This window comes from Myotis yumanensis, unplaced genomic scaffold (genome assembly GCF_028538775.1).
Source record: "Myotis yumanensis isolate MYYU_CA2020_CCGP unplaced genomic scaffold, mMyoYum1.0.hap1 SCAF_1, whole genome shotgun sequence".
In the NCBI taxonomy this organism is placed as follows: Eukaryota; Metazoa; Chordata; class Mammalia; order Chiroptera; family Vespertilionidae; genus Myotis; species Myotis yumanensis.
Genome location: NW_027223752.1, coordinates 28,454,329 through 28,479,134, shown reverse-complemented (window position 1 = coordinate 28,479,134; position 24,806 = coordinate 28,454,329). Strand labels below are relative to the sequence as shown.

The 24,806-nt window shown below is 45.0% G+C and overlaps 1 protein-coding gene across 1 annotated transcript in view; it reads left to right on the top strand.

Moving 5' to 3' along the window:
* Positions 1–24,806, top strand: part of IFT43 (intraflagellar transport 43) — a 72,314-nt gene that overhangs the window by 19,501 nt on the left and 28,007 nt on the right. Inside the window, exon 3 of the mRNA XM_070403533.1 lies at positions 6,979–7,046. Coding sequence (XP_070259634.1) covers positions 6,979–7,046 — 68 coding nt within the window. The remainder of the gene's footprint in view (positions 1–6,978; positions 7,047–24,806) is intronic.

Sequence of the window (24,806 nt, the reverse complement as noted above, 5' to 3'; positions counted from 1 at the left end):
GTCTGGAATTTATTTTCCCCGGTTGTTTCCAAATGTCTTTTATAGCTATTTTTTTCAAACCAGAATTCAATTAAGAACCACCCCAATTAGGTTTCTCTTATCTTAGTTGAGAATAGTCCCCTACTCCACCCCCACCTTTTTAATAGTATTGACTTTTCATTTTATTTTATTTTTATTGATTTCAGAGAGGAAGGGAGAGGGATAGACAGATAGAAACATCAATGATGAGAGAGAATCATTGATTGGCTGCCTCCTGCCTGCCCCCTACTGGGGGGCGTCAAGCCCACAACCCAGGCATGTGCCCTTGGCTGGAATCGAACCTGGGTCCCTTTATTCCACAGGCCGATGCTCTATCCACTGAGCCAAACCAGCTAGGATGGTATTGACTTTTTTAAAAATATTTTTTGCCAGCTTTTATTTTATATTTTATCTATTTATTTGTTTTTAAGTCCTTACCCTAGGATATTTTTTCCATTGGCCTTTAGAGAGAGTGCAAGGGAGGGAGGAAGGGAGAGAGAGAGAGAGAGAGAGAGAGAGGAGAGAGAAGAGAGAGAGAAACATCAACATGAGAGAAACACAATTGTTTGCCTCCGGGACGTGTCCCAGTCAGGGCTGGGATCGACCTGCAACCAAGGTATGTGCGCTTGACTGGGAATTATACCCGTGACCCTTCGGTCCATGGGCCAATGCTCTAACCACTAAGAAAAACCGGCCAGGGGTATGTGCCCTGACCAGGGCTGGGGATCAACTTGCAACCGAGGTATGTGCCCTTGACTGGGAATTGAACACGTGACCTTCGGTCCATGGATCGATACTCTAACCACTGAGAAAAACTGGCCAGGATGACTTTTTAGAGAGATTGGGGCAGTTGTTCTATAGAGTCTATAGAGTTTCCCTCCTGCTGGATTTGTCTGATTCCTTCTTCCTCATCTCATTGAACTTATTTCCAGGAAGCTGGAAATCAGATAGGAAGGCTTGATTAGATTTCCTTTGAACATTTGTGACAGGAATTTTTCCTGGGTGGTGCTGTGTGCTTCACGCGGCAGCACATCAGGTCCCACTGCTAATGCTGCTACGTGTGATCACTGAGGTAGGATGATGGGTAAATTCCCAGTCGAGGACACATACCTCGGTTGCAGGTTGATCCCTGCCCTGATTGGGACACGTCCTGGAGGCAATCATGTTTCTGTAATGTCGATGTTAAGGAACATTTTCTCCCTTGCAACTGGCATTCAGCGTATGGGGTGATTTTTTTGGCACCAAGAAAATGTCCAGTTCCTCATCAATCTATCTTTCACCTAATGGCTTTAACATCTATTGATGATCAGCTTTCTTCCTTATCCTTAAAATAGATTTTTGATTTTGATAAGTCCATTTCAGCTTGAAAGAGCTAGTTTACTCATAGGGTTTCTTAGATCGTCCATTACTTTCCATGACCCTAAATCCATGAGGGGAAACTCAGGTCTATGATGAATTAGTTGTCACACCCAGGGTTGAGGCAGAGATGGAACTGTGCACGGCCGACAGGTGTGAGGACTAAATGCCAGCCCTACAGTGTCTGCATGTGTTGATAAGTGTTAGTTTCCTCTCTCATCAAGCATGTAACAACCCATATCTTCTTTCAGATTGCTGGAGGAAGGAAGGGAAACTTGTTTTTAGCCAGTAATCAGGGTTTTTAGCCAGTATTCAGGGTTTGCACATGAGAGCTGTTTTGTTCCTAGAAGCTGAAAGGTGGGTAGGTGTGAAGTTGCAGTGGATCTTGCTTAACCAAATGTCTTTTCTGCTGGGAATTTATGTGTTTGCACTAGTTTTTTGAAACAGGTTGTTGTTTGGATTTGGGGCTGATTCATATCGTGGGGTTTCTAGATCTAGGAATTGTGAGAGTATGTAAGAAGTTTCTAAACTCAAAAGGCTCCTTTTTTGGCACTGCAGCATCTTTTCTATTTTGGCATCTTAAGAATCTGGGGGAACCATATAAAGATCAGAAACTAGTCTGGCCCTGAAGGCTCCCTCTGACTTGGTAATTCCACTTGGTTGAATCCTGGCCATTCCGATGAGACCATATAAAGAGGCCGTTTCCTGAATTTCCCGCTCTCTGCCTGTCACAGGATCCTTTTTGTAGAAAGCTGGTATTTCAGGACTGCAACCACCAGTCATGTGCTTCCCACTCTTTACTCACAGTTATTCCTGCCCCCTGTTTATTTTTGGAGGGAGCACATTTTTGCTTCTCCTCAGGAGCTATGCGGGGTCCTGCCCCCTTCTGTCCATCAGGCTGCAGACCCGGCAGACTGTGCTCATTTCCCACACTCGAGACGTGACTCCAGCTTTCAGGAGAGAACACGAAGGATGCACTGCCTCAGGGCTACCGTCACCATTCCTATTTCTGTCCCTCCCGGTGTTACACATTTTAAGACTCTTTTCTAAAAACAAGTTTGAGTAATGTTACCTGGCAGTAAATCTGCCAAAATTGGAAATTGTTTTCTCAGCAGATGCCTTAGGGCTGTGCCTCTGAATTTCCCAAGTAGAGCAATTTAAAGAACACACCAGTACTTTTGAATTTTAGGATCAGGCCTTCTCTTTTGGTTTTTTAAGATCATTTGAGTTCTACCCTCTCTCATCCATCCAAGTTTTGTTCTTTTTGTTCCTTCCTAACACAGGGATAGCAAACAGATTTCTTCCCAAGTCATAAATCAAACAGACTGGTTCTTTCTTCCCAAGTGCTTGGCTAGGGTGGATTCTGGAACTGGTGTGTGCTCCATGAGAAAAGTGCCACAACGGTCTCAGCCTGCCTAAAGATTAAGTTTCTAGGTTCAAGGATGAAGCAAGAGTAAATTCCCTTTCTTTTAAATTCGCAGGCCATTACACAGAGAACTCAGAACACAGAGAACTTAGACACACAAGATTTGAGAAAAAATAAATCACTTGGTCATGTCTTCTCTTGACCTATCTAGACCTGATGGGCAGGGGATGGAAGGCTCCCTGGCCCAAATGGAAGGATCCGTAACTAAACGGTTACAACTTCTCACCACTGCAGGTGGACCGGGGCTCTGACATTTGCCCTGGGGAGGGCATCCAGGCCCTGCCCCTCTCTGAAGTGCCCCAGCATCTGATCTGTTACCACATGGGGAAGGGGTAGCACAGCAGTTCTGGCAGCTGGTCCTAAAAGGAGCAGCTTGATCTAGAAGTAATGACTTGGCCTAGGCATATATCCTGTGTTTCAGATCACCCTGGGGAGAGAGCCGTGGGCTCTTTGAAACAGGGCTAAGTAGGTATTTAGATGTCATCATAGCTCTGAGGGAAAGCAGCCAGGCATTCAGAGGCTAAACTGTCCACCCAGGCCCTTTAAGTTATATTGCTAAAAGCCACTCATCCACCAACATTTCAAATAGATCATTTGCTCCTAAGTTCAAACTCTATTGCATTGTGCTTGAGTTACATCAGCTGCATTGTAAAGTAATGGATGCTGAGGAGCTCATCATACCCCCCACAAAAGTTTTCCCAGGGACCCCTCCAATATGATGATCAGTGGACAGCATTTGCTACAGCCCGAGTGTTATATGCCATCTTGCACCTTGTATCTAGTTGCTTCTGGAATGCTTTCTTATCATCTCTGCGTATCTCTCCCATGTGGGGCGAGCGCCACTTTTCCCATACAGCTACTTGGACCTTTCCTTGTCCTCAGCTCTTTTCAAGTTTGTACAGGCGTGTTTAGCCTTCAGTTACGTATTACAGGTTTGTTCATGTTGTCAGAGCACACAGTCTTAGCCCCAGGAGAAAGTGGCCCAATAAAAACACCAAAAGTGACAAGAAAACTGCAAAATTCAGTGGGTCTACTCCGTGGCTGAGGAGTCCTCCTCAGTTTCACCTCTGGACCCTGAATGCAGCCTCTCCAGGAAAGGACACTCAGTACCTCCGTCCCCCATACCTACCTCCAGCCTCCATTGTGGCCTCTTAAGTTTCAGACTAAGCGATGTCCAATTACATTGATTCCAAACAGCCTTGATGTCGTTTGAAATCTGAATTCTGCCTCACTTCAGTGTCACTGAACTGGGGCAATATTTGAGGACAGGAATGAATCCTGCTTTTTCTAACTCACCTGGTGCACATAGGACAGGCCCAGCTCCCCAGCAAGAGAACACAGTTGAACTCTGGGGAAGAGCCTTTATAACTTGGTAATAGTGGTTAGTTAAGTCTGTCTTACCCTAACAGGGTATTTCTATGTGGCCATAACAAGACTCAGGGCTGAGAGTATTTACAAAAGAAGTTTTTATACTTGGACTTAGGGTTCTCAGTCATGAACATGAGGATTCCCCATCAGGAAAGAGACTTCTCCCACTAAATGCTCGACACCTAACTTGTAGACAGTAAGTTCTGTCTGGCCTCCCATCTCCCACCTGTCTCGGCACTCTCTCCTGAGGTTGGCCAAGACTCCCGCTGGGGAGCAAGGAGAACAGCTATAATCCCGCCTCATATTGTGCAGAGAATTTCTCTGTAACTCTTCCTCTCTCAGGTGATCTCAGTGAAAAGTAGCTTACAGTTTTGCAACATATCCCACATCATGAAGTCTGGTCATTAGTGGAAAGAAAACCAAACACAAAACCTTTGATTTTGGAACTAATTGTCGAATTCTATTGGATGTGGAGGAGTGATTGTTATGTGGTGATCTTTTTGTTTTTGTCAATGTGAGAATTCCAGGCCTGTAGAGAATTTTTATAAGAATTTATTTGAGCCAAACCGATGACAGTTGCCAGGAAGCAAGATCTCAGATGCTCCAGAGAATAACAGTTATGCAGTTTCTTTTATACATGTAGAATTAAGGAGGGAATGTAAGGAAGATTACATGAAGGTGGGAGAAAGCAGGTTACAGGATAGTTGAAAAGAGGGTGGTTAGCCTTTGAGTGGTCAGAAAACGGGATTACTTCTGGCACTTCATGACCTGCCCAGGTAGGAATTTGTAATCAATGCACCCTGTGAGGTTACTTTCTGTTAGTTTATTATAGCGCCCCCTTTCGCCCACATTTTGAAGCTGCTGTCCTAATTTAGCTTCTGGTACCATTTTGCAGTGGAAATAATAAGAGAAAATGTGTCTTTGTATTGTTACCTCTAGGTGGGAAGGATTTCACTCATCCTCCCAATAGCCATGGCTTCCTTGGGTTTGTGGTTAAAAAGGATAAAGCGATCATTTTGGTTTTTTAAACTTTAGGAAATTTTATTAACTATATGATATCCATCATTAGTCAAAGTGACAGCTAAGGCCAGATATAAAAGGGTTCTTTCCTCCGTCCCAACTTTTTAAATTTTAAAACAAAGCCACTCTGTGGCCAAACAAAACATGTGGCTACAAGTTTGAGACCTTTAGACTCAAGAATTCACATGATCACAAAATGGTTCTAATCTTGGGTAATGAAATATAGGTGTTATTTGCAAAAGCACATAGATGGTTTAAAGGCACATTGGTGTAAAAACATCTTGCTGCGGTTCAGTTCAGTTCTCAACATTTAAGTGTCCCCAACACAATGCCTTACCAACGGTAAGAGCTCAACAAGACAAGGTTCTTGGTCTCTGCTTATACACAACTTTGGCTGGCGTGGTTTGGGTGATTCTGATTCCAGCTGGTCCTTGTAGCTCCAGTCTCAGCGCGGTCTGAACAGCCTAACCTCTGAGCCTCAATTCCAGATTCCTGGGACAGAGAATTCCATTGGTTCCAGTTGGGTCAGGCTAGTAGAAAGGTATTCTGGCATGTTGAGGGAGTGTTTTCTTAAAAAGTTATGTTAGCCCTTAAGCAACAGATTTAAAGGACGGGTAGTGACACATTTCACTCCAGGCGTTAGGAGACCACATCCTTCCTGCCCAATTTGGCCCGCAGCTTATTTTTGTAAAGTTTTATTGGGACACAGTTAGACCCACTTGCTTACTTATTACCTGTGGTTGTTTATTGCCCTGCAGTATCAGAGTAGAAGAGTTGCAACAGAAACTGGAGGGCCCCCAAAATCAAAATATTTACCCCTACTCCTTCATAGAAAATGTTTCCCAACCCTGTGTTAGTCCATTTACCTAAGTGTCTCCTTGGACCGAGAACAACAGTTATGATTATGTGAAGTTCTTGGGGCGGGGGTGGGGGGGGGGGGGAGAAGGTATTAAAAAAAATCTAGGTAAATGCTGGCTAATTCAAAATAGGAACTGTTCTTTGCTGTTTTATCCCACTTGAGTGATTGAGTGGATTGCTTGATGGTCCTTTGGGATTTTTAGTTGAGATATGCTGGGCAAGAATAAGCCTCTCTCACATATTTATTTTATTACTTTATAAAAGTAGTATAAGTTGATTATTTAAAAATTTGGAAGATGCCCAATAGTACAAAGAAGGAACATAAAAATTTCCCATAATTCAGTCACTAAGTCCCCTTTCACCCATGTACTTAGAGCTAATTAACGTTAGATATTAGGTATTAACAATCTTTTCACAAAATCAGAAGCATATGCCTACTGTTTTACATGTTTTTGAAAGTTAATGTATAATGAACCTTCTAATATCATTAAGTATTCTTTTTTAACATAGTTTTTTTTATTATTGCACAGTATTTTCACATGTGTATTTTGTGATTTACTTAATTCCTATTGCTGTCTATTTCAGTTGTTTCCAATTATGTATTCACTTTTCAAAAATGACATTGTGTTTCTCTCTGATTATTTCTTTGGGATAAATTCCTTGGGTTAGAATTGCTAGCTCAAACAGCATGAGCATTTATTTTTAAGGCTTTCAGTAGATATTGCCAGATTATCCTCCAGATCTTGCCAATTTATACCCACCAGAAGGGTATGAAAGCACCCAGATCTTTGTAGTGAATTGAAAGGTTACTGTATTTTTATTTGAAAGGTTTTGATAGATTGAGTGTTGGGTTAGGTGACCTTACCCTCAGTCATTGCTTGCTTGAATGAACATGTCGAGTGACTGTTATTTTGGCTTCTCTTTCCTTGTAGGATCCCCCTCCCAAACCACCCCGCCGCAGGCAAGGAGGCTGGGCCGATGATTCCATGAAGGCTTCCAAGTGAGTGCCAGCAGCTCGCGGGAGGTGAGGGTGCGCAGGGCGGGTTTGGGCATTTTGCTCCTATGTTGTTCTTTTCTTTTCTTATAACAGCTTTATTGAGATGCATTCATGTACCTTACAATCCACCCATTTCAAATGTACAATTCAGTCATTCTTAGTGTAGTCACAGAGTTATACTGTCATCACCACATTTTTATTACCCCCCAAAGAAACCCATACACTTTAGCAGTCACTTCCCATGTCCCCCCAACCTCCCTAGCCCTAGACAACCACTAATCTGCTTTCTGTCTCTATGATTTGCCTGTTCTGGACATGTCATATAAATGGAATCATATATTATGTGGTCTTTTGTGACTGGCCTCTTTCACTTGGCATAATGTTTTCAAAGTTGACCCATATTGTAGCATTCAGTGTTGTTCTTAGTGTAATTTTCTAAACAGAATGGAGTTGCCTGTTAGTAACTGCTAGATTACAAATCATTTTGGTCTTTAATACTTTGCACTAAGTTTTAGATGAAAGGGAAACCAAAAAAGTGTTTATTATACCAGTGGGCTGGCCAACTATCCATTTTAACAACTTAAGATATACTCAGGAAGATTTTTTTTTTTCTCAAAGAATATACATTACTCTTGGTCAGAATTTTCTTTAGCAGTTATTGCCTTCAAAATAGCACTATCAAAAATTTTTTCCCCAATTCTTTACACCTTCCTCTTCCCACCTCTAAACTCTCTCTCTCTCTCTCTCTCTCTCTCTCTCTCTCTCTCTCACACACACACACACACACACACACACTTTTGCCCCCTAGATCATTTTGAAAACAAGTAGCAGTGCAGTCATCATGACATTTTGCCCCTAGAGACTTCAGCATGCATCGCTAAAGATGAAGGACATCCTCCAAATATCAGTGTCATTATCACACTAAGAAATTTCATAATGATTTAATGTCTAGTTTAAACTTTCCCAGTTGTCCCAAAAAGGTCCTGTAGCTCCAGGATCCAATCACGGGTCACACATTGTGTTTGGTAATTCTCTCTTCTAGTCTCTTCATCTAAAATAACTCCAGCCTCCCCACTCCCCCTTCCCCCACCACCTTCACCCAAAACATTTTTTTTTTTTTAAATATATTTTATTGATTTTTCACAGAGAGGAAGGGAGAGAGATAGAGAGTTAGAAACATCGACGAGAGAGAAACATCGATCAGCTGCCTCCTGCACATCTCCTACTGGGGATGTGCCCGCAACCCAGGTACATGCCCTTGACCGGAATCGAACCTGGGACCCTTCAGTCCCCAGGCCGATGCTCTATCCACTGAGCCAAACCGGTTTCGGCGACATTTTTTTTTTTTAAGAATTCAGGCCAGCTTTCTTATGGAATGTTTCACATTCACATTTCTCTGGTTGATTCCTCATGATAAGATCCAAGTTAATGCTTTTTCTCTCTCTAAATGTATTTTTATTGATTTCAGAGAGGAAGGGAGAGGGAGAGAGAGATAGAAACATCAATGATGAGAGAGAATCATTGATTGGCTGCCTCCTGCACGCCCCCTACTGGGGATCGAGCCTGCAACCCCGGCATGTGCCCTTGGCTGCAATTGGACCCGGGACCCTTCAGTCCGCATACTGATGCTCTATCCACTGAGCAAAACCGGCAAGGGCAAGTTAATGCTTTGGGGCAAGAAAAAGTATTTGGTACTTTTTATTGTATCAAATGGTATAGAAAGATATACTCAGAGATGTCTTATTCCAATACTTCAAATAGTGCCAGTCCATAATAAGCACTCAATGACTATTTATTGAGCAAATGAATGATCAGATCAGTATTTCCGATTGATCATTTGGCTTTCAGTGGGAAGTAGAGTTCCAGAAGGCTGGCAGACCTCTTGGGAAGGTAACACTCTGTATGCAGGAAGGTAACACTCTGTATGGCGGTGGTGTGAGCATGGACAGGTGAGGAGATTTGGAGACATTTTAGAGGTAGAGTTAATAGAAGAGTCATTGGTTGAGTGCAGGGCAGAGGGAGGAGTTGAAGGTCACTGGGAGGTGCCTGTCTTTGAGGACTGGTTTCAGGGATGGGGAGCCTTTTTCCTGCCAAGGGCCATTTGGACTTTTATAACATCATTCGCAGTCCATACAAAGTTATGAACTTAAGAATTAGCCTGCTATATATGGTTAAACATTTAATTAACTCACCCTAATGTCTTGGCAGGGCTAGACCAAATGATTCTTAGGCGTTGTACAGCCCAAGGGCCAGATGTTCCCCACCCCTGGGTTAGGTAGTGGTGTCGACTGATAGAGAATGCAGGAGGAGAGACCTGATTTGGGGCTGGTGGTGGTCCTGTATGTAGTTTCCATAGTTTGGGAGTCTAGAAGAGAGTGCAAAAAGGAGGTGCAAGTTTAGTCATCTGTTACACAAATGGGAAAAGACAAGGATGGAACCTTGGATTTGGCTGTTTGGAGGCTACTAGGGGCATTTGAGGAAGTGGTTACAGTGATTTGCTTTGGGGCAGAAGGCAGATTACAGTGAGGGAAGGGAAGTGGGATGTGAGGAAGTGGGGTTAGTAGTATAGGCTACTGCTCTGAGAAGCAAAGGAAAGACAGTATTTGAAAGGGGAAGTCTGTGTTGTGAATCGGTGTGTTATATCTGGGGAAAGAGTGAGTCAGAGGAAATAGGGCGGATTTGAAGGAGTCTAGGATCCTAAAGGAGGAGTAAGGTTAAGACCTTCAAGAGAGACTAATTAACCTTGGACAGGAGGAGGTGGGAGAATTATTCTTCTAGGACAGGAGAAAGCTTGGAAAGGCTGGATTATCAAGAAAGCTGGAGAGGAGTAGGGAATTTCATTTTGAATTGGCCTTTTTTTTTCTTTTTCAAAGTAGGAAGGCAACTTGACTGTTGAACTTGTTGGAGCAAAGGAGAGCTGGCATCTGGAGGCAAGTAGAACAGATTAGAGAGAGAAAAAGGAAAGGGAGCAGATTCGTTAAGAGAGGCGATGGTTGGGCTCCATTGAGAATCTGCTCTGTGAAGGCTGGGAAACATGAGCTCCTGCTATGTGCAGGGTGCTCCAGGAGTCCAGAGAGTAAATGTGCTTCCTGCCCTGCAAGAGCCTGGATTCCAGTTAGGGAGACCAGGCGTTTTCATTCACAAAAACCAGGAAGGCAGAAGGAGCACATGGTAAGTGAGAACTGAATGGAATGGCTGACACTGGTGATGTGGCCTCAAAGGAAAGTAATCACAGTGGTCAGGGAGTCCCGTGCAGAGGTGATGGACGTCAAGCTGGGTGAATCTGATGGCCAAAGAGGATCATGAGGAGGGCATTTGGTTCAAGGATTGGTATAGACATAAGTGTTGCAGGGCAGTAACCTCATTGTCAGTCTGATTAGAGCAAAGGATTCACACTGAAAAGTAGTGTACTTAGCTTAAATTCTTGATAATAATGGCACTGTGTGAGGCACCTGTGCTTGCACAGGTGCTAGTTTGGGATGATAGTTTGGGCTCCTATTGCAGAATGCCATAGACTGGGCAGTTAAACAACAAACATCTATTTCTCACAGTTCTGAAGGCTGGTAGTCCGAGATGAGGGTGCTAGCATGGTCAGGTACTCGAAGAGGGCCCTCTCCCTGGCTTGTCCTCACATAGCCTTCTTTGTTGTGTGCACACTCAGGGAGAGAGATCTTGTGTGTCTTCCTCATTGTGTAAGAGTACTAGTTCCATCATGGGGTCTCCACCTCATGACCTCATGACCTCATCTAACCCAAACACCATCACATTTGGGATTAGGGGGAGCACAAATATTCATTCCACACTTTATATGTGCATCACACAAACTCTTGTTGGGTGGGTTCCATTCTGTACGGTAGGCATCCTTTTGCGAGGGAGGTAGGAGGAAAGTGAAGCTACAGTAGGAACTAGAAGGGCTCTTTACAGATCTGACTGAGGCCCTCAGCCATAGGATGTGAGTTTCCCAGATATCTTTGTTTGTTTGTTTGATGGATTGATTGATTTAAATTTATTGGGGTGACATTGGTTAATAAAATTATGTAGGTTTCAGGTGTACAATTCTATAATACATCATCTGTATATTGTGTGTTCACCACCCCAAGTCAAATCTCCTTCCATTACCAATTACCCCCCTTTTTTCCTTCTCCTACCTCCCCTACCCCTCTTTCCTTTTGGTAATCCTTATAATGTTGTCTTGACTGTGAGGTGTGTTTTTTCTTAATTCCTTCTCCTTTTTCACCCAGCCCCCCCAAATCCCTTCCTTCTGACAGCTGTCAGTCTATTCTCTGTATCTATGAGTCTGTTTCTATTTTGTTTGTTAGTTTATGTTGTTCATTAGATTCCACATATGAGTGAAATCGTGTGGTATTTGTCTTTCTGTGACTGGCTTATTTCACTTAGCATGATACTCTCCAGGTCCCTCATGCTCTCGCAAAAAGTTAGGATTAGGATTTTCTTCTTTTTTACTGCTGATACCTTTGGTTTATTTGCATAACACCCCCCAAGATAGGGAACAGAGCATGGACTAGAGATGTTGGGTGCTAGAACTCAAATGCTCACAGGAATAGGCTGTATTCAAGAATTGCCTGGGACCTGGGATCACAACCTGTCCCTTCTCCTGTCACCAAAGTCATTGCTGTGCCAAAGATTCCATCTTGGAGCCAGGCTTTCGTTGGCTCTGAAGTTGCCTAAAGTGGGGCACTGACTTGGCCATGGGGAAAGGAGCTAAAAGAGAGGCAACCAGACTTGGTAAAGAGAGGAAGGAAAGGTAGTCTGATTAAGTTTTGTCTCAAAGTGTCTGTTTTTGGGTTTGTCCCTGCATTGATCTGCAAGGGAATGAGGCAAGTAATGCTCCCTCAGGGACTTTCAGGACTTTGCTCTCAATGTCAGCCGTCATTTTCAATCACCCTCTCCCTCCCAGCCATTAATTTTGGCCCAGGATCATGGGGACTTGTCCATCTATCACTCCTAATTGACACTAAATGATCTGTCAGTTTATTGATGAACGGCAGGAGTGGAATTGTCACAATATATTTTACTTTCTAACAACTCCTCCTGACAATTTTACCTTGTCCATCTCACTCTCCTCACATAAATCTCCATTGGCCGCTCGTTCCTTCTCACGGGCTGTTCTGGTGCCAGCTACTTCCACACCATCTGCACGCCTCAAGGACATCAAGATGGCGGTAGAACAGCCGTGTGCTGGTCCTGAGGTTGCCCCTTCCCTCCTCCTCCTCTCCCTCTTGCTTTTTTTTTTTTTTTTAATGGCCTTGGTGTTCCAAGAATACTAAAGGGCTTCTGTCCTCTCCCTCTGTGTCACTGCCATACCAGAGTCTCTTTACCTTCTTGTTAGCAGCGAGAAGTTAATTCTTACTAAGTTTCAAAAGTGTGAAAGGCAAAAACTCACAGAGCTGCTGGGCTCTTAGATTTGTAAGCACAGATGCAAATGCATGTTTTGTCCCCTTAACTCAGCTCTGTTACAGGCTGTCCATCCCCATAGAAGTCAGTTTCTTAGGAAGGTGTCACAGAGGGTTGTTCAGCTGGAACCTCCCATCTGTAGGTGCAGGTGTGCCAAGATGTGGGTGGTCTGCCCTTGGACCTGCTGGCCCAGGCCTACATCTGCCAAGGCCCCAGGCTTGTCCCTGTAACGATGGGCAGTCTCATTGGTCCACCCCAGTTTTCTATTCAGGTGTCACTTTTTGGTGCTCCAAGTCTTGAAAAAGATGGGGAAGTTCTGGGTTACTTACATATAAGGGTATATAGTTATTTAATCTTAAGAAGGTGTACATATGGGTGTGAAAAACAAAATGATAACATTTATGAGGCCAAGGATGAGTTAGGGGAGCTTCAATAATTAAAAAGGGACCAGGTATCCCTGAATCCTAGTGAAGCAGAAGAACTTAATCCTTCACCTTCAGATTTTCATCAGTAAACACAATTTTATTTAGAAGTATTGAGAATTTATTTTCCACATGCTGCCCTCAGCCACGAAGAGCTCAGAACTGGTATGGCATGACCAGGGGTTTTGGACATCCTGGGTGAACAGTTACTTAGTTCTCCGCGAGGTTGCTCATGCATCAGAGATGAGGGTCCAGTATTGGGTGAAATCAAGTGAGGTGGTTGCATGTGAGACGGTTGAGAAGGGGAAAGTGTTAAGTAGATAATTGTGCACCATTTGAAATAGCTCTGCCCAGGGCTCAGGCCCATGTCCCTGTTTCTGTAGGGTTTGGAGATGCCCATGAGAACTCCCTGCTTGGACCTCTGTCTCAGCTTCATCATCATTGCTTCTGCCTGCATGTGCGCTTTTCCTCCACATGGTGTCTGAGACACAGCATATTCAGGAAAGGCGCTTCGGAGCTGAGCAGCACCTATCTTCTCAATGTACACCTGCATGTGTTTCTCTGTGTACTAGTAGACTCCCCTAAGGTAATTCTTGCTTTGCTCTCAGGTCATGTTCATTGCCTGGACAGAAAAATGGTGGAGGAAGCCCTGGCCGGTTTGGCTCAGTGGATAGAGTGTTGGCCTGCAGACCAAAGAGTCTTGAGTTTGATTCCGGTCAAGAGCATGTACTTTGGTTGCAGGCTCCTCCTCAGCCTGGGCCCTTATTGGGGCTCATGCAGGAGGCAACCAGTTGATGTGTTTCTTTCACATGGATGTCTCTCTCTGTCCTTCCCTCTCTCTTCCACTTTCCCTAAAAATCAATAAAAAAATATCCTCGGGTAAGGATTAACAAAAACAAACAAATTTAAAAAAATGGTGGAGGAAGATCTAGATAAGTTTTTAAATTTAATGAACTTAGAGAATTCACATGGTTGTTTTTTTAAGAAAATTGGAATTTAATTGCATTGTTTATTGCTATAAATTATACTATACCTTCAGTAGGATCTGAAAATGAAATAAATGACACCTAGACTGTTTATGTTGCAATAACTGGTGAAAAATACATATCCTCACTGAAGTAGGGGAAAGAGTGGGATATGTCAAGCTCATTCTGTCCTATGCCTTTCCTGTCTTCAGAAACTTGTGTTGTGTTGGTAGCTGTCAGATGGGGAGGAATAAAGAGAAGGGCTGGGTAATGGTGGGACTTAGCTGAGCTGTCCTTTTCTGTTCAGCCCTGAAGATGCACAGCCATGACATACAGACTGAAAGTCACCCTTTCTGAATTTCAGTCTAGAGCAGCCATGGGCGAACTACGGCCCGAGGGCCGGATCCGGCCCGTTTGAAATGAATAAAACTAAAAAAAAAAAAAAAAAAAAAAAAGACCGTACCCTTTTATGTAATGATGTTTACTTTGAATTTATATTAGTTCACACAAACACTCCATCCATGCTTTTGTTCCGGCCCTCCGGTCCAGTTTAAGAACCCATTGTGGCCCTCGAGTCAAAAAGTTTGCCCACCCCTGGTCTAGAGTGTAACTGCCTCATTTTTAAGGACTGCATAATGCTCCAAAGTTCCTATCTCAGTAAAAGTAATCATGAGCAGACAATAGTTGTGATCTTTTCCCAGGCTGAGAAAGCAAACTTCCAGTGTTTGTTCATGTAATTGCCATAACATGACCCTCTGGAAAGTACCATAAAGGCTTTAGATATGGTACATATAGATCCCATAGGCTAGAGGACAGAATGTACCCACCTTTTTCTCATTGAGGATTTGGTGGGGGGCATTTTCATGTACTTCTACTTGTCTTGACAGTGATTTTTGGTTCAGAGCAAGCAGAGATGTTCTATGTTACATCCATTGCAGTGTAGGGCCCTGGGTGGCTTGTCTAGTGTCACAAAACCAATTTACTTATGCAAATGACTAAATATGAAATAATTGGAATCTTGCAATTCTGTCAAGTGCCTCCCAATTGAAGATGATAGCAGTCTGTTCTGTAAGCCCCAGGTGGAGTAGCAGCATTTGGATACTTCACTTCCCACTCTGAAAAGGGGAGCAGTCTTTCTGACAAGTGGCTCTGTCCAGTTCCCTCCCTGGAGCGGAGGTGAGTGCCTGATGCCAGGGCGGAGGGAGGAGCACATGCAGTGACCTGGGATGCTTCTGTGCACCAGGAGAGGACCGCCAAGGCCCACATGTACAACCGCTGTGCTTCTAAGGCCTAAGTCAGTAGTACCGCTTCCCATTTGCCTTTAGGGAGGCCTGCAGGAGGCCTGCCAGAGACTGCAAAGCTCGGGCCCTGATCCTCACCTCCCCCAGAGCCTGCTCCCAGCTTCCTTTCAGGCCTTCAGCTTTTCTTAACAAGTTAACAAGTTAACTTGAAATTGAAAACCAGGAGTGATTCTAGAGCGGGCTCTTAGCATGCCTGGGAAGGCTTTGACTTTTGGCCCTTTATAGTTTCTAGTTTTGCAGAAGTGCAAATTCTCCTGTGACTAGAGCTGGTCATTTCCTGGAGCCAGGGGTAAGATCGTAAAGTAGGAGAGTCTCCGAGGGTCAGGAAAGAAATGACAGGCGCACAGAAGTATTCCTTAAAGTAACAACAGCCAAAAATCACAGCGTCCTATGGAATATTCCCTTGTCTATTATCACGCAGTGCAGAGGCCTTGAAACTGGAAGCTTAGAGCCAGTTTCATCCAACCTCCTGTCACATTCTGCTTGAATTCCTCCATTGTGGGGAACTCAGTGGAAGCATATTTTTAAAGTCTTTTTTAGTTGTACAAGCAAACCAAGAACACATTAATGATACAAAAATTCAGTTAAGGCACAAAGCTAAATTTGCCTGAAACTACCATCTTCTCCAAGCCTAGTCATCTCTTTAGAAGGAACTACTGGTAGTAGTTTGTTGGTATCTCACCAACAATAGATGTACAGTTTAGATTTTTACACTATATATATATATATATATATATATATATATACACACATATAAATGGGATCAGATTTTGTTTTCTCCTTAATTTTTTTAACTTTTCATGTAATAGTCCATCTTGGAGATCTTTTAGCACAGGTAGATTTACCTCATTTTCTAACTGCTGCATAATGATCCCATCGCATTGGATGTGCTGTTCCCCTGTTGGTGGGCATTTAGGTATTTCTAATTTTTATACCATTATCAACCCCCCTGATTTCTAAAAATGGCTCATCTTTAGGAAGTTTGCAGCTTCATCCTCTGATCCAGATTCTGCCTTCTGGGGCCCTGCTGCAGAACTTGAATGTGGACAGCCCACGTGTCTCGCCTAGCCTTCTTGTTGTATGGATTGGAACACACACACACACACACACACACACACACAGCATTTATGGGCTTTTGTGCGGGGCACTTTGCAAAGCATAGTTGTTTTTATTTCCAGAACAACCCCAAGAGGTGTAGATTCTATTATCCCTGCTTTCAGATGATGACATGGAAGTTCAGGAAGGTTAAGTAACTTGTTCAAAGTCACACAGCTAGTAAGGAGGCAGCAGGATTTGAATCTAGGTGAGTCTGACTGTAGGGTCATGCTCTTGTTCTCTGTGCCTCACCACCTTCCATCTTTGTGCCCTTGGCCCCTGGTTTAATGCTAGTGCCTCTGCACTGGGTTGAGCCCCGAGGGCTATATTACCACACCTCTAATTGTTTGTCCTGTGGGAAGAATAACAGGGAGTTGAATGTATGACCCACCCCCTGCTTAACCTCCTCTGGCCTACCTGTCTGCAGAGCGGTGCTCAGCCAGTTGCCTGACCCTGAGAAGAAGGTGAGTGCAAAGAATGCAGCTTGTACTTAGGGGCCCGAGCCAAAGCCATGCCAACCCAGTCCTGCCATTAAAAGGCCTAATTAGGCTAGTCATTAAGTTCAATTAGGCATTGGAAATGATCATTCCTTCTAACCCTGCAGTGCCCTCCAAGAACTGGATCCATTCCCAGGCAGCAGCTAGCCAGCAGTTCTGGTTACTGGTGCACTAGCAGCACCGCCTCTGGTTTTAGACCTGTGTCTCCTTTGCAAGGCTGAGGGCAGAGGAATCCAGGGGCGCTCAGCTCAGAGCGAGGTGATCCCCTCGGACATTAAATACGGTCAGGCGTCAGGCGTCTGCCTTGGAGGTCATTTTCTGAGCTCACTCTGGTCACTGCCTTTTTTGGGGCCACCCTTCCCCATGTATGTATTAGGAGTCTGGACACCTGCCTGTGTTCTCTTTTGCCACTCACTGGCCATGTGATCTGGGGCAAGTCCTGTGGGCTTTTTGGGCTAAGGTTCCCTTGGGGGGGTTGGAGTAGATAATCTCTAAGTTCCCTTTTCAGCCCTTGGATATTACGATCCTAGGAAATCCCAAATATACGAGCCCTGGTGTACACAGGATTTCTTTGCACTGAGCACTGAGCTGGGAGAAAGGAACAGGAGACATCCAGTGTAACCTTGTGCCACCAGCTCTGCCCCCGTGGGCTCTGTCTCTTCAGCATTAAAACTAAGTGGTCTCAAAGGCCCTCTACAATTCAGAAAGTATGTTTGAACGTCTAAAATATGCTTTCTAGACGGCTGATTGAAACAAGTCAGTTTAGTCTACAAATCATTGCCTTGAAGCAGCTGACAAACACGGAGGCCAGGACAGGCCTTCCGGGTTCAGGGGCTGATGTATGGGGGCATGGATGTGCCAGTGTGTTTGGAATGAGCAGAGTGGGAGACTGAAGCCCAGGGATTAGCTAGAGAAGGAAGGAGATAGGCAAGAGGGGCCCACGTGCAGAACCTTGAACTCTTGGCATGTACTTTATTATTTAGGGAACAGGGAGCCCCTGGAATGTTGACCAGTGTATGACCAAGGATGCAAGGGACACACTATCACATTTCATCTGAACACCTTAATGTGGCATAATTACGATCTGGGGGTATTTGTTAATGTAAAAAGACATCCATTTCTCTGTGTGTAGTGTCCTCTTTGTAAGGATTGTCTCATCTTTGTTCTTTATGATGGAGCTTTCTTTTAGACTGGACAGAGTGGAGAAGGCCTGCTCATCTCTAAGGTTAACTAGTTGTGATTATACTAGAGGCCTGGTACACCAATTCATGCACTGGTGAGGTCCCTCGAGTGGCCTGCAGGGATAGGGCCGAAACTGGCAGTCCAACATCCCCCGAGGGATGTAGTAGTGTGCAAAGTGGCAGGTGGTCCGGGAGGAGCCCAAGCTTGGGCCAGGCACCACACCGCTTGCTCCCTCTCATCCTGACCCGTTGCTGCCACTGCTGCCGCCACCACTGGGTAGGCTTGCTGCTGCTACACTATGGTCTCCATGCTCCCGTCCTAGGGTGATACTGGTGCACCCATGACTAAGAAGCTGCTGTGGGCTCGCACCCAGTCAGTCTCAATGCTGGTCCTGATCCTGGTCCCAGTCCAGATGGGGAAGGGGTGCGCAGGGGGAGTGTCCACACGAGAGGCTCGCGCCACCGCAGCTGCGCTCGCCAGCCGTGAGCCCAGCATCTGGCGTCCATCGGTCAGCTGAGTGGCGCTCCCGCTTTGGGAGCGCACTGACCACCAGGGGTCAGCTCCTGCGTTGAGCATCTGCCCCCTGGTGGTCAGTGCACATCATAGTGACCGGTCGAACGGTTGCTTAGGCTTTTATATATATAGATGAGATTGGTTTTCTTCAGAGCATATGCGTTCCTTCTGGACTAGAATGACCTCTCATTTACCACTAGATGTGCTGTATTATTTGAGGTTGCATTTATCCGCAAGCAACAGAGAACCTCATCAACAGAGGCTTAAGTGGAAGGAGGTTTGTCTCAGGAAACGAGGCCCAGGGTCCCGCAGTCTAGGGCTGGTGTGGCAGCTCCGTGGTGCATTTTGTGGAAAGGGTTGCTTGGGGGTTTTCAGAATAGAGAGTGATATTTATGAGGAACAGATGGGGTGGGGGCCAGGATCCGGAGAGGCAGGGTCTGTGTCATTCACAGCGGGGGTGGGGGGGGGGGGAGGAGTGTGGCCCTTTTAGTTTAGAGATAGAGAAAATAAGGGCTGCAGGTGGGGGGTTAAGTGATTCAGTTATAGAATCTTTAAAAAAACCCTTAAATGTCACCTTGCCCACTGCCCAAGGTCAGGCAGCTAATTAGTGTAATAGAATGTGCCTCTCATGCAGCCATGCCCATCCTCAAACCTTGAAAGCTGCACACATTTATCTCAAGTTCATAAAAAGGCCACAGACTGTACTATTTGTGCAATAGCGAGTCTGTTAGAATAAAATTATCTTTACTGCTATCCTCTGGGACTTTCTCAGAAATGAGATGTTGATCATATGAAGCAATCTTATTGAACAAAAAAACTTTCAAGGAAAAAAGTTGCATCCCCTGAGCCAGCTCCCTGCTAAGGGGGACTCGCTGCTTTGCAGCGTGAGCAGCTAAAAGCCAGGAGGGAATGGCTAGAGATGGCAGCCATCGGTTAAAATTCTCCTGACATAAATGATCTCCTTGTTCTCCCTTTGATGGATTCAGCTTCTCAAAAATAAAATGCATCTGTGAACATCATACCTACTCTTCCCTTTTCTTTTTAGTCCTTTATTGAGGAGTAACTAGAAGCAGTTTCAATTTAGAAGCAGCAGCGTAGGCATATATGCTGGTATAAGTGCGCATGAAATTGAGCGCCCTCACACAGTCTAGGTTTTTTCCTGGTCTAGGGAGTCTGCCAGTGACTTTCCTTTGTGACCTATGCTACCCTCACCACAGCTGGTTACCGGTGGCTGTGCCAGTGTGTCGTAGGTTCACATACACTAGGGATTCACCAGGGTGGGTCCTGAGCCTTACAGGAGGCTGCCACACACAGCCCTGCAGTGCTGGTGGCCTCTCACCTGGCAGCTGGGAAGGGGTCACCTCTCCTGGCAGGAGGCACCTCCTCCTCTTTGAGCACCTTCTCAATGTATTCATGGGCTTCTGAGGGAACCATCATTTTGGGGGATGGAAAAGAGGGGCAGAGAAAACAATGGGTAAGTGACTGGAGGAAGTCACAGGTTTCTCTATTCAGAGCAGAAATTTTTTTTTAAGAGAAGTAGAAGACCCAGTCTGTTCAGCAATTAAAAGTGGACTGACCTAAAGGTTTCCAGAAACACTGATAAAAGTTTGCTCCCTGACTTGTGGACCCGTGACTTTCAGTCAGCACATCCTGTGCCGTTTCACTCTCTGTCCTTACAGCTGCATTTCCCAGAGACTGGCATTGAGTCGTAAGGCTGTTCTCTTTTCTCTTCGCTTCTAGTCCCTCTCATCATGTCAATGAAAAAGTCTCAGTTTGCAGCTAGGATTGCTGTCACACTCCCTAACCTTGCTAATCTACCTTTTTAACAATGAAAGAAAAAGCCATAGGCTCAGACTTTTGGCAAATAGTAATATCTAGCTATAGTTAAATTAATTTTGTGTTTTAAAAAAACTGTATAGGTTTTTAAAAAACATTTTCATTGATTTCAGAAAGGCAGGGAGAGGGAGAAAGAGATAGAAACATCAATGATGGCAGAGACTCATTGATTGGCTGACTGCCTTCTGCACGCCCCACACTGAGGATCCAGCCCACAACCCGAGCATATGCCCTCACCGGTAATCAAACCTGGAACTCCTGGTTCATAGGTCAGCGGTCAACCACTGTGCTACACTGGCCGGGCAAACTGTATTGTTTTTTTACAGTTACCTTCTATATGGCTGAGGATGTTAAGTTTTCTTTAAATAAATGTATTAAAGTAAAATTAAGGAATCACCTTAAAGAAAATAGAAAGTAGATGCAGAAAGTACACCGCTGTAGCAAAATTAGTGAAGATAGCATTTGAAAGTGATAGATGTTAAGGAAACACTGTCCTACTGGCTTCTCCTAGCTGCTTTTCCTCTGTATTTCAGCTGTTTTCAGAACACAACTGACTCTTTCGTGCTTCCTGCCTTGACTCGGGTTGTTTCCTCCAGCTGGACAAGCCCTCCTGCAGCCTTCTGCCTATTGCAAGCTTTCTCATCTTTCATTTGGCAAGTCTTCTAAGAAGCCTCCCCAGGCTCCCACAGTTGGCATGGTTGCTTCTTTTTAGTGCTTCCATGACATTTTGCTTGCACCTGCCTCGCTTGCCCTGTTAAGTTTGGGGCATAATGGGACCAGCAGTAGAGGAGAAAGTGTGGACCTTGGTTTCTATTCCAGCTCTGTGTCCAGCTAGCTTTGGGGCTTTAGTCAGGTCGCTTTAACAACTCCTGGTCTCCATTTCCTCATTTAGAAGATGCACGGGGTGGGTGTGGTAGGACCTGTCAGTCACTGCAATGTGTGAGGCTTTAGCCAGATTGTAAAACTGAGCGAAAGACCCCCCAGTCCCCACACCTCCCATCTGTGCCTCAGACAATTAAAGGTTTTTGAATAAGATAATGTTCATTTTAGATATCTAAGATCTAGAGTTCTAAACTCTTCCACTTTTGAAGTTTCTTGATAACAGGCATGTACATACATTTTATGTCCCTATAACTGTTTTTAGCTACTAAAACTGTTTCTATGTATTTCATGTTTTTTTTCCTCCTGATAAATCTCCTGTAAGGTTGATTCAGAACAAAGTTGTTATTTTGAATCTGACCAGCAGGGGGCAAACTTCACCCAGGAATTGTCTTATAATTCACTACACCTTCAACCTGATAGGGCTTGGCAGTCTACAGACAGGACATGGACATTGGTTTTCATCTTTCCACAAAATACCCTGTTGACCTGACACCTTGCCGGCAGTAGCCAAATATGATCTAACGTGACCTGAAACCCTAAAGTGCCAAAATTTGGGTGCTGGGGAATTGTTTCTTGTCTTTAAAGGAAGGGAGAAAATACAATAGAAAACACATGCTGGACACTGAACACGTGAACGGCAAGAACTAGGAACCAGGGGGAGAAAGAGAAGGGACTTGAGCTTTCAGGAGAATCTCATTTAGGAGAAATCCGTTGGCCAAGGAACACTTCAGCCCGTGAGAAATACCTGGTTTCTAATCAGTATTACATGTATGGGGACACCCGGGGGCAGAAGGACTGCAATTAACCAGTCCACCGCCTCATACCGAATGGACACAATAGCCCAAGATTACGATGGCAAAGTTTCCCTTTGCTCAGATTTGGGGTTTCACTGTGAGGGTTCGTTTGATGAGCCACACAATTTATGAAGTAGAGCCTTGGTTTGGGATGTGCTAATGGTGTGTTACACGATCTGGGACAGATCACCTCCTCTTGCTCATGCCTTGGCTAAATTTTCCTCAATGAGGTTTGGAGGCCCTTGTGAGATTGTTATTGGACATTTTAAGATTATGAGGGTAGAAAACCTTGCAAGGAAATGGCATTTTGGTTTCTTTTCTTCTAGAGGAGTGATGCTCTTGGCTCCAGTTCAGCTGGTATCTTAGTCCTGTTCGCCCCCTTGCCATGTGTTTCTTTACGAGTTTGGCCTCTGACTACAGAGTTTCTTCTTTTTGGCATGGGAGCCCTGTGAGCTCCTGACTGTGGCTGTAGCTTCTCTCTCGGGGCAGCATGTTGTAATAGCAACCATTTGTACGGACCCTTCACAGCCTCCTGGGGTCAGAGGCCGAGCCCATGCGAGCTGGGCCAGGGCAGGGTCTTCCACTGGGCCGGCCAGCGCTCTAGATGCCCGCACTTTGGTCTATTTAAAGCCTGTTCTGTCGTGCAGCAGGGAGGCGAGTCTAGGGTCCAATATGTGATGTGGATATTAAGAGACTTCAAGGACACTTCCCCCCATTTATCCCAGTTATGTCCCCTGCTAAAATAGGTTAACGGCGTCCAATTAACCACTGAACATTGTCATGCTGCATAAAGATAGCATCCTGGCTGTTCTCTGAGCCGTGGTACTTCATCTCCATTTAGATCTCTGAAGTATTCCATTAAACTCGAGAGAAACATTTTAACAGAGATGATGTCTACATTAGGGCTGCCTTTCACCCTTCAGCATGTACCCTGTATAAGCAGCGCCGTGGCCTGTCTGATATGGCAGGGCGGATGGGGAAATAGGCGGGGGTTTTACATTATAGCACATCTCTACCTGAACCCCAGAATGAAATGGAGGGTCCAGGGTTTGGAATGGTCCTGTGTGACTGCAGTCCCGGATGTGCCAGTGTGATCAGTCTTGTCATCAGTTGACCAAATCATGCCCATGGCATGCCGGTGTGGCATCTGAATGCCAAAAGAAAGCATTGCATTTGAGCAGAAGAACTTTGAAAAGGAGAGGGCATGGAGGGAAAGGTGACTTAGCTACGTGGGATCTCTTTCTTTGCCACTACACAAACTGTTATGCTGCAGATAAAACATACAAAATAAATCACGCGGAACAATTAAACCAGTATTAACCACCAAATTGTCAAGGCTGACCAAGCGACAGTTCTACTATAAGTTGAGAGTATATACTCGTCATGGAAAATATCAGTTGGATCCGAAGCAGAGTCTATGAAATGAGGCCTCCCCTGGTGTAGAACTGCCCACATGTTCCTCTCCCATGCAGGGTTAAGCACTGACTGGGCTTTGTGTCAGACAGCCCAGAGCTTGTCTTCTAATCCTACCACTTTCTAGCTGGGTGACCTTATTCAAGTTACTGTACTTCTCTGAGCCCCAGTCTGCTTGTCTGTAAAATGGAGTAAATTTAATAAGATAATGTGATAATCAAATAACGTATAATACCATGTATAATATATTAATATATAAATAAGAAAATATAATGACAGTGCCGGGCACCCAATAAGTTAAATAAACGTTACTATTGTTATGTCATCAGCCTTCCTGTAATAGGCCTGTGGGGGCCGGGGCCTGGAGATGGTCTTTCCCTGCGTATTGAGGTGCCCTGTGAAGCCGGGAGGAGAGACCTCATGTGGGTCATAGAGAAGAGGGGGTGAAAACCAGAAGGGGACGGGGTGAGTGCTGAGCTGAAGGACTGGGCTTTAAATGGAGGTGGAGATGACGAGACCACACCCTTAACCTTGAAGTCTTCTACCCGAAAACCTGACGTGCGGGGAGCTGGCAGCTTCTGGGAGGCTGAGTGCTTTTAGTGACTGGGAAAGGGCCAGAGGGACAGCCCCGCTTCCCCTCCTGCAAGTCACCGGCCAGGGCCAGGCCGCTGTGTCATCCCTGGAAAGCAGGAAGCCAGAGTGCCCTGTCTCCACCAGGTGGGAGGTGAGAGAGAACATTTACTCTCATTGTCCAGAGTGAAGGCTTCATTCTGCAAAATGGCCAAAGCAATCAGCAAGTGATGGAGTAGCTCTTAAAAAGAAACCTGGCATTTAATTAACTTTTCAAAGTGCTGGTTCAGCAACCTCTGTGTTTTACATTTTGAATATTGAACAAGCATCTCTAATCGGATCTGAATTGCTCCGGACCTACCAGGGTGGGGAGCACCTGCCCAGCTTTTATGAACACGATGGAGTCTTGTCTGAATTTCGAGATAATCAACTCAGGATCAGTCCAGATGGGGCTTCAGTCTGTGAAGCCGTCTCCTTGCTCCCCTCTGCCTGGAGGTCAAGGCAGAGTTCACCAACACTTTTGTTAGAAGAGAGCAGGCAACGCGGAAGGATAAGGCAGGAGGTTTCCATCTTGCTGCTTAGCAGCTGGAGAGTTCAGCCAGCCATCTGAAATAAGGCTCAGGGCAGTGATTCTCACACACGTGGCCGGGTCCCATTTCTAGAGATTCCTCCCCCGGAGGCCTGGGGTGAGGCCCAGCACATGGACACTGAAGAAACTTCCCGAGTGTGATTCTCTTGTGCCTCCCTGGTTAAGAGCTCCTGGTTTAAAGGATTCTCTCCAGCTTTTATTTCTCTAAGTGTGGGAATTCAGGAATGGAGCGTTTGCACAGTAAATCCAAACAGCTGCCGGGGTGCCCTGTGGGGCATCTGAAAATCAG